At 33.9% G+C, this 10,477-nt stretch overlaps 1 protein-coding gene across 2 annotated transcripts; it reads left to right on the top strand.

Moving 5' to 3' along the window:
* The first annotated feature begins 75 nt into the window (after positions 1-75).
* Usp16-45 (ubiquitin specific protease 16/45) lies at positions 76-9,832 on the top strand. 2 transcript variants are annotated; one of them, XM_085185911.1, is made up of 7 exons: positions 76-242; positions 415-1,283; positions 3,087-3,210; positions 4,236-4,386; positions 4,931-5,078; positions 5,809-5,907; positions 6,123-9,832. In XM_085185911.1, exons 2-7 carry the CDS (start codon positions 443-445, stop codon positions 7,646-7,648), a joined length of 2,889 nt encoding a protein of 962 aa, XP_085042037.1. In that variant the 5' UTR covers positions 76-242; positions 415-442; the 3' UTR covers positions 7,649-9,832. The 2 variants fall into 2 exon arrangements, with proteins under 2 accessions (XP_085042037.1, XP_085042036.1); XM_085185910.1 differs by having other exon boundaries at positions 5,806-5,907.
* The last annotated feature ends 645 nt before the right edge of the window (positions 9,833-10,477 follow it).

Raw genomic sequence — 10,477 nt, 5'->3', positions numbered from 1 at the left:
GATTTTGACTTAGATTCTTAACAATTTGCCATCCTTTGATCTATTAATCTATTTCATTAAAATTTATCGATTTTATTTGCAATGTGCACTTTGTCTTAAATAGTATTTTTATATAATGGTAACATTGTTAAAAATGTCGGACGACCGTGGTTTACTTCTATGACAAAATTTCGAAGATTAGAAATATTATATTATTCGTGACGTCTTAGAAATATTATAATTATTAGGTGTCACATGTAATTGTAAGTTTATAACATTCGTAATTATTAAACACACTATATCTTTCTAATAATAAGGTTTTCTTTTAGTGAATGTGCGTTGTCACGCGTGCAATGGTTATCGACACAGATTTGTCAAATTGTTCTTTTTGTGCTGTTGCAGTTATTCTTAAATGAGTATCTGATTACGTTGCAGGCGAATCCTAACCTAGATTAGCGCGACCATGGTTAAAAAGAAGAGACAAAGCGATCCAAGTGAAAATGGAGACGAATCCACGGAATCGTGCGACGAAACTATCAAGTCCGCATGTCCTCATGTAGCTAAAGCTGTAGACCTTGCGAAACTGAAAAAATCATTTAAAACTGCTGGCTTCGAGAAAGAATGTGCCGAGTGCAAAAAGAGTTCTAAGATCGAAGTCGCCGACCCTAACTATGAAGAAGACCTTACGTTATGGATGTGCCTACGATGCGGAAGCCAACTATGTGGTCGAGCACGGAACAAACACGCCCTCAATCACTTTAATACGCCACACTCTGACTGTCATGCTCTAACTGCTAACTCTACTACTTGGGAAATCTATTGTTACAATTGTAACAATGAAGTCACAGCCTCTAGCTCCAAAAAACTCCATGAGTGCATCGAATATTTGAAAAAGCAAGCCTCGAGCAATCCTAAATTACCTCCTATAGCTTTACCACTTGAAAGTCAAGGACCAATACTAGAATTAACAATGCCAGTAGAATCAATGTCACGAGATAAAGGCAAAGATAAGGCTATAGCTCTGAACTTGCCCAGAGTTCGTGGATTGACCAATTTAGGGAACACATGTTTCTTCAACTCTGTGATGCAGTGTTTGGTTCAAACTCCTTATTTATTAAATGTTCTTCAAGAGCTGGCAACTCCTGGAGAGAGGTTTACTTTACCAGGCGGTAAATTGAAGCTCAAAGCAGACAACAATAGTGATGAGGGCAAAGAAGTGGAGCTTCCACCAATAACAGGGCAGTTAGCAGAATGGGGAACTCTAACAAGAACTTTGGCTGAGACCTTAGCAGAATTACAAGCAGGTTAGTTTAATATGTTGTTTTCTTGAGTACTTAAAAAAATCATAAATTTCATTAGCTTGTATTTGTAGGAAATTCTATTAACTTTCTTAACAACCAAGTTATAGCATTGACATAGACAAGATCTTATTCTTTTTATTTATTAAGCCCAGTGTGATATTAACAAAACATGATAAATATAGGCATTGTCATAGATTACCATTATATAAAACTTAAATATTGAAAAAAATATTTAGTGCAAATGTTTCTAACAAGTGTAAATATTATGCAAAAAAAGAAATATCTTCTAAGTCAACCAAAATAGAATGTAAAATTAGTTTGACCTATTTTCACATGTAATGTGGTGTCCCAAAACATAATTTTAAATATCAACATCTGTAGCAATAACTCTAACAATCATGAATATGAATTTGAAAGAAAAATACACTTCAAATTTTTGTGATTCTGACTGTACACTTGTTAGTAATGGGTTTGATTCCCATGTGAAACTAAATTATTTCATTTTCCTCGCACTGGTAACAAAATGCATTAATGAGTTCTCCCACTCAACACATAATCTCTGGACAATTATGGAATTCATGGGGAACAGACTCTCATAACTAGCTATCTACTGCCTATTCTGCTATATATGATACAGAAAAAAAACTTTACAAATTTTAAAATAAAGTTATAATTGGAATATGTTTATTTCTTTTTAATTTCAATTTTATATCAAAAGTATTGCCTCATTTTATTTACTATGTACTTTTAAATAATAATCTTAAGACAACATAATGGCTAAAAATATATAATGAAATATTAGATAGTAGATATGGAAAAATGTATAAAGAAAATAAACAAATCTGGGAAAATATTGGTTCAGATACTTAATACTTGTTGTGGATGATTGAGGTTGTGGACACTATCACCATGCAGGGGACTGAATTATTTTCATTTCCTCAACTGGAAAGACACAATGTCTTGAATTTAGGTCTAAAGTGGAGATGAAGTATTTAAACATTATGTTCAAAATAGAGTTGAATTTCATGTGTAGTCATGATTTTAAAATCTGAATTATTATCATTATTCTTATATATATATTACTTATATATACAACACACTTAACACTGGGTTACCTCTGCCTACTCTCCTATGTATGGAAGACCGTGTGAAGTTGACATCTCCATTAAATCACAAAAGAACTACAAAAAGATACTATGGCTTCACATATTGTGTAAAAATAAGGCTTTAAATCTTTTAAATACTAAGTTTCATAATAAATAAGTCTATTAAAGGCTAGAAATGGCTAAATATATTCTGAAACATTCTGGTATATTTTAAATATACAGACATAGTAACAATATAATGATGTAATTTATTTAAATTTATAAATAAACACTTGTTATTCTGTTATTTAATTAATGTTATGTAGGCTAAAATGGCATGTCTACCTGTTTTCTGATAATACACATACAGATAAATTATTGCATATGACCTGTCTGACCTGTCCATCTGTGGATGAAACCATAGGGATAGGGAAAGAAAAGTGAGGCCAGTTGTAGCGCAGGAGCACAAGCATTGTAACATGACAGGTTTTGAGTCTGATTCACATTTGAGGGAATGAAATATTAAATATTTTCATTTTATTGCATCAGTAACAAGGCAAAATTTTCTTAGTAATGAGGTTTCAACACTCAACATACACTACCTTCAGAATTCGGCAGAAAGTGAGGAATGGAATTGTCTGAATGTGGATAGTTTCAAGTTCCCTGTGTACCTTAGTATGTACGAGATACAGCATGACGCTAAAAAAATTATTTTTTTAAGGTGAAGGTGGAGTGTACACACCCCGAAAGTTGCTATCAGCGCTAGTGAACAAGTTACCCCAGTTTGGTGGCGGCGACCAGCATGATGCTCATGAACTATTGCGACATTTGCTTGAGGGTGTGAGGTGAGAAATGGGGATTGATTTTTTTTTTACATTGTACTGATAGGCAATTGTAATGATGAAAAAAATATTTTTCTGAAATAATCTACAAAATTCAATATTCACTACAAATATATTATTTACATGTAATTATTACTACATAGATAACAATAAATGTAATGGACTTAGATCCCATTTTAAGGAATATTTACAAATATATAATATCACTAGCGGACCCGGACGCAGCTACGCCTGCTTGAAATATAAGAATATAATTTCTATAGAAATATAATTTCAATCTAGATGAAATGCTAAAAGTGACTTATATTTATTTTCATAAGGATGAATATCAAAATGACGCAGTAACGAACGCGGTCGCGTAGCGACGACGGTTGTTATTAATATGGCAGAATAAATTGCATGTCAAATTAGAAAGTATTTTAATTTATTAGTATATATGTGTAATGTAATATTATATAACCTATAGCACTTCTGAAGAATGCAGCTTTCATACAAAACAAAAACAAAGTAAATCGATCCAAAATCAAAGTAAGTAGATCCAGAGATCTTAGCGTTCAAACAAACAAACAAACAAACTCTTCCGCTTTATTATATTAGTATAGATTTTATTATACAAGATGTATGTACTTTAATAGATCATCTAAACTAAAAACATCTATATATAATGTCATTCATATCAAACATAGAGACACTTGTTTCCCAGGCAGTACAATATTTAACAGGTTTGTTTTACGGTGTATATTGCACATAGCATGGTTGTCAGAGGATACCTAGGGACCTAATGTGTTAAGACTCTCCATTCCCATTAAGACACTTTCGTTTTTCTAGAGGCATTGCTTTGTTGTTGAATGGCGGAGCTTAACGCCGCGCTTTGCCTCTTTACCGGACCGAGGAAACTTCAAAAGTGAAAATAAATTTTCACAGGTCCATTAATATAAAACAAATATTCTATTTCAAACTAAAAATAGCATTATGTTTTAGGATATCCTAAATTATTATATAACTTTAAGAGAACATTTCTTTTTCAGATCAGAAGATCTCCGACGGTATCAGTCTGTGATCCTAAGCAGCCTGGGCATGAGCTCCAAGGTGGACCCAGCCAAAGTGGATGGAGAGGTCAAACAGAAGGTGAAGTTCTACGGACAACAGGCCTCTGATACTATGCTTAGACCTGAACAGGTGTGTTCATTTATTTTCTGAAAAATATTTTATTTATAACCCATTTTGGCATGATGTGACAGTAGTACCTAAACATATAAATTATTTTCATGTCTCTTCCTGGTAATACAAATAATATAATACATTTTAACTAAATTATTACTTTAAAATATGAATAAATAAAATATTTTTTTTTTTCAACTAAAATAGGTCCCTAATCCATTTGGAAACATATTTCCACCACAACTAGCATGTCCAGATCTTCACTGTCTTGAAATCTTCATTATCTACATTACCTTCTTCATTACCAGATCTTATCTATGTAGATATTCATATTTAATGAATAAGTAACATCAGTCTCCTTTATCAAATAAGACCGTATTATCGCAGTTCCACAAGCGTGTACGTATGACTAAGCGCGACGGTTGTGGGTTCTAATCCAAATCGGGAAAATAAAATATTTAATATTTTCAATTCCACCATTTTACATGCAATGCCTCGAGAACTAGAATTAATTTAATTGAATTAGATTAACACTAAATTTACCATATATTTCCCATTCCAGGTGTTTCGAGGTTTCCTAGTATCGACACTAGAGTGCCAGGAATGTTTTCATCAGTCAGACAGAGTGGAATATTTTCTAGATCTTTCTCTCCCTGTGGCGGCGTCCAGACCTCAGCCCCCAGCTTTAGTGCGGAGGAAAACGCCTAATGGTGAAATTTTGACGCCTTTTGTTTATTCATTGTTGTGCTAAGAGGCCAGTTGTGGTGTAGGGGCACAAAGTGTGACTGTAAAACAGAATGATTGTGGGTTCGATCCTCACTCGAAGAGCTGAAATATTTATTTAAATTTATATTTACATTTCTTTGCCATGGTGTCCAGGCAAACATCCTCTACTCAACATGTAATGCCTCCAGAATTCGGTGAAAAGTGGGGAACGGAGTGTCTTAATGCTATTCCTAGATTACACTAGGTTCCCTCTGCCTACTCTCGTGTGTGTGGGATACAGCATGAAGCTGATTTTTTTAATGTAGTGCAGAGTAACAGTGCCCGACGTTAATTTACTAATCTGCCTTTTTTTCATTTTCTAATAATAATATAATTTTGAACAATATCTGTATAGTAAAGTTTCAATCAATTAAAGAAAACAATTATTTATAGCAATATAGTGGAACACCGAGCCGTTACGATTTTGTTATAAGTATAAATATAGATAGATTATCATTTCCTTGCTTGGGGCGAATTCCGCACTTTCAACACTGAATGTGTCGCAAATTTTGCGTGTTTTGGGGAATGGAGCTTCATAACACAAGGTTCTCTCTGCCTACCCTTTCTATGCTGGAAAAAACTATTTATGTAATGTATAATGTAATACATGTTTACTGTCATACTTAAACTAGTAGTGCATAATAAGATAACATTAATAAAAATATATTTCAGAAGAGAACACAACAAACAACCAGGAGGACAAATCTTCTAAGAATCTTACGCATGTTTTGAACAAACGCATAGCGGCCAGAAAAGCGGCTCGAAAGAATAAAGGTGCTTTAAATTTATGAATAAATGGCTATAAACAGTAGACATTGCAACTTTTAATGCTGTATGGAAAAAAAAATAAAATATAATTATGCTATTATTTTTATTTTGTTGTATAGCTATTACTAATTGATAATAATAACCATTAATATAAAAAATCGATATTTTTTTAAAAAGAAATGAGTATAAGTATCTTCAATTATATATCTTCTGTGTTCTAGGTAATTCATCCAAAGATAAATCAGGAGATGTAAATGGTAAAGAAGATGGTAAGTCATCCTCCGAACAATCAGATGCTGATATTGAAGACAATTTGGAAGATGTGCCACGGCAAACAGAAATCCATAATACAGCTGATACCCCAGCAGTAGCCCACACTGCTGCCAACTTTGCAGCCTACCATATGGAGTCAGGATATAGCACTGAGAAAGTTACCAGTACTGATTCAGTTAGAACAAGCCCCATTGATCTTGATAAAGAGAAAACTGATAACACACCTGAAGCTACTGATAAGGATGATGATTTTGGATCTACCGCTATTCAATTAGAATATAAGCCTTTGATAGCAAACTTCTCTAATCCGGATTCAGGGGTAGCAAGTCCAGAGAACACTAAGCATAATTCCACGGAAACTGTGGATAATGTAGATTCACCAATTAATGGAAAGGAACTGGGCAGCCATAGTTCTTTATCAAGTGAAATAAATCTAGATCTTTCTAGTCCTCAACATAATAAACTGTCTCCAGTCAAAAGTGATTATGAACGACCAGTGTCCAGGATAGCATTTGCCCCGGAATACTCCAATGAAGTTGTCTCCAGGGGTATCAGTATTCAAGCAAGCAGAGATCTCTTTGAGAACAGCTGGGAGCTTAACAATAGGAATGCTGACTCCTTCAATGAGATGAAACATGATGTGACAAATAAATTAGAGAAATTAAAACTAGACATGGATAATAAGCCGAAAACTTTACCTTCACCAGAAAAGATAATAGAGCCGCCACCAGTGAGACCTAAGATGGAGTTAGAGAACAATGTGACTCGGGATTCGTTGTCCTTCACGCGACAGAGTCCCCTTTCCCCGCGTTATGTATGCGACGAGGACGAATGTAGCGTACAGTCCTGCCTCAGTCAGTTCACTGCGTTGGAACTTCTGACCGGCAATAATAAAGTGGGCTGCGACACCTGCACCGAACGAATCAACGGTAAAGATGGCAAGACTGTCTATACTAACGCGACTAAACGCTTCTTAGTGTCAAGCCCGCCGGCCATCCTAATACTACATTTGAAACGATTCCAAATTGGACCAAGATGCATGTTCAGGAAAATGTCCAAACATGTCGATTTCCCAACCATTCTTGACTTAGCGCCGTTTTGCGCTATGGATAAATTAAAGAAGCTGCCTAATGTGGCTCGCGGACAGAACGAATTACAATATTCTTTATACGGTGTGGTCGAACATTCTGGAGGCATGCACGGTGGTCACTACGTCGCATACGTGAAAGTACGTCCGCAAGTCAAAGCGGGTGATCCTCGATGGTGGTTTTTGCCCAAAAGTGCGAATATTCCGGCTGGAGACGACGTAGACTCCGAATCCGACTTATCCGGGTACGAATCAGGTGAAGGTCCTCAGGCCCCCGCCGCATCAGGCAAATGGTACTACGTGTCAGACAGCATGGTGTCAGAAGTCAGCGAAGAAAAGGTCCTACGAGCTCAGGCCTACCTACTCTTCTATGAGAGAATCGTATAAAGTGATTGTTAAGTGAGTGAGTGTACGCTGTATATAGCTTTGGCTTCATCGACAGCGACGAGTGACGTCTTTACTGTTCGTAAAACGGACTTAGTATTATAATCGGATTTTAAAATGGCCGTAATCGCAATAATATATTATGTTAATCGACTTTTGACTTTAACTCTTTCTTGCGATCAGAATATATTTTTGAATGTCTGGTAAGAGATAGGATGTAGTCGTGTGACGTATATTGTTTGTTTTAATAACAATTAGGTATTTCACTTGATTCTAAATACACTTAAAGATTGTGATTATTAATATTGATATGTTATAGTAAACTGTCATGGTTCCTGTATGTTTTACGAACGGCAAACGTACTCAAGCAATGTTATGTTTAGTTGCTATATAATTATGTTATTGTTTAGACGCTTATCACTCACACAACACCTCTACATACTGACGTATTGTGGTCCGAAGGTGCTCCTACACAATAAAAAAATATTTCTTTAAACAAAATAAAACAGTAACTTATGTAATATTTTATTTATTTTTATTTGATTACTCATAATCCAAATTTCTATATTTCTTCATTCTTTCAATGTCATTTTCATCAAACATGTCTCATTACATTTAATTTACCAAATTAATCAAGAAAGCTTCATTCTACAAAAGAACTTAATCAAACTCTTAACAGTTTCATAAATATTAATAAACAGTAAAATTTATTCTGTACCAAATTTCTTCTTCTACATTGTGTTGGTGCACCTTTATTTATTTACAAAATTGGTCTCGGTTGGATTCCATTACCAATCAATATATATGTGAGGCCGTCGTGGCGCAGCGGCACAAGGGTGTGACTGCAACGCGACGGTAGTGGGTTCGATCCGCACTCGAGGACGTGAAATATTTATATACGTTTATATTTCCATTTCTTCTCTGTGGTGTCGAGACAAAGAGCGACGTTGAGTTCTGGCACTCAACACGCAATGCCTCCAGAATTCGGCAGAAAGTGGGGAACGGAGTGTCTTAACACTAGGTTCCCTCTGCCTAACCCTGCTGTGTGCGGGATACAGCGTGAAGCCCTTTTTTTATAAATGTACACTAGAAATATATTTCTCTGATGACGAATGAACCATACTATGACCAATGAAAAGTTGACCTAATGAAATATTGAACATGATAAAAAACATTATCACTCCAAATTCAATGGTACTTACTGTCTTCCATTGAAATATAAACATTTTATCATAGTTCTAATTTCTGCATATGTTAAGTATTAAATAATAGCCGGATTGGCGATTAGACATTAAATATCGTTTTTAATTGTAACAATTTGTTATGAACTAACCAGTGCCGGATTCAACCTACGCTCAAGTCACCAATAGCTGAATGAAAGGCGCTCGATCTCAATTGCAATCTAATTGAAAATGCAAAAAAATGATATACTATATATATATTATTCTGGAATATTTACGATATATAATATTATTATTTTCTAATAATAAGCAGTGTTAATCCGGCCCTGTCTAAACCTATTCTTAGTGTATACCATATTTTACCATTCATTTCTAAGGCTGTTGTAAGCCATTATCGTTATTTATTGTGTTTTGTGATGTGTAATTATTATTATATTCAAAATAGAATATAAAGAATCATTTTACAATTTTTTCAATATAATGTCAACTAATGATATTTCGTTTTATTATTAATTTCAATTATTTAATTAATAATTTTATTATTTTCCGTGGTAATGCATCAAAATCAAGTCACTGTTTATATGGACGATATATTTTTATTACTAAAATAATATCTCACTTAAGCATTAAGTGCTGAATTTAGTTAACTTTATTCCTAATTTGAATATTTTTGTTCTAGAAGAATCGTAAGTGACACGATTTACCTACTTCATTTATAAAGGCACATTTGTTTTAAAATATCCTTATAATTTATAAAATATATATAATTTTAGTATTTGAATATATATTTTTCAAGATTTGTGTTTTACATATTATTTTCTTATCAGTAAGTATTACACTGATTCTCCCGTTGCTTATACCAGAAACATTTGTTGCAAGGTAAATTAGTGTGTGTCGTTAAATGTTGATTGTGTTATTATATATATTTGATATTTTTTTATAATAAAAACACATGCTATTGTGTCACGAAGAGGTATATTCAATAAAATAGTTTAAAAACTTTGAAGTATTGTTATTTATATTACTTAAGTATACGTTTTTATTTGCTGCTTAAACTTTATATAGATACTAATAACAATATCACAAATTTAAAAAATATTATAATTAATATTTATTACGTTATTTCATAAAACACGATGAATTGTTTTTACACTATCTACTTTCGCAAAATACGGAATATCAAAGAAGATATTAAAACATCTCGTGGAGATCGAACCCACGACCAGTCGCGTTTACATTAGTCACATTGTGTGTGTGTTGTATTAAAATATATACGGGCCGAAATTTTGGTATCATTATGAAGCTTAAGCATTTTGGACCAGACAAAATCATCCTTTCGCTAAACAATCGTTATGCAGCAATTATTTGGTTTTGCTAGTTTGTCATCACTTAGTTGCCAGTAGTGTTGCCGATCGATAGTCAACTATCGATAGTTGTCCGATAGGACTATCATTTTTTAATCGATAGTATCGAAACTATCGATAGTTCAACTAGTAGTAGGGCTAGTTGCCAGAACAAAAAATGTTTTCTTAAAATGATCTTGGATTCAATTAATAGATGACGTATCAAAAGATTGAAATCATTGGTAGACAGTCTGACACTAGACAATTGTCACTCGGCAAGTCGGCACCCTCCTTGTCAAAATGAAGGA

This window comes from Heliconius melpomene, chromosome 5 (assembly GCF_056956725.1).
Source record: "Heliconius melpomene rosina isolate 202511_hmr_F chromosome 5, ASM5695672v1, whole genome shotgun sequence".
In the NCBI taxonomy this organism is placed as follows: Eukaryota; Metazoa; Arthropoda; class Insecta; order Lepidoptera; family Nymphalidae; genus Heliconius; species Heliconius melpomene.
The sequence above is the reverse complement of the archived record's forward strand: the minus strand, read 5'-3'. Positions and strand labels throughout refer to the sequence as shown.

Coding starts and splice junctions, on each gene's coding strand:
- Usp16-45 (XM_085185910.1), top strand. CDS start 443: ATGGTTAAAAAGAAGAGACAAAGCGATCCAAGTGAAAATGGAGACGAA. Junction 4,387..4,930: donor CTATGCTTAGACCTGAACAG/GTGTGTTCATTT, acceptor TTCCCATTCCAG/GTGTTTCGAGGTTTCCTAGT. Junction 5,079..5,805: donor GCGGAGGAAAACGCCTAATG/GTGAAATTTTGA, acceptor AATATATTTCAG/AAGAGAACACAACAAACAAC.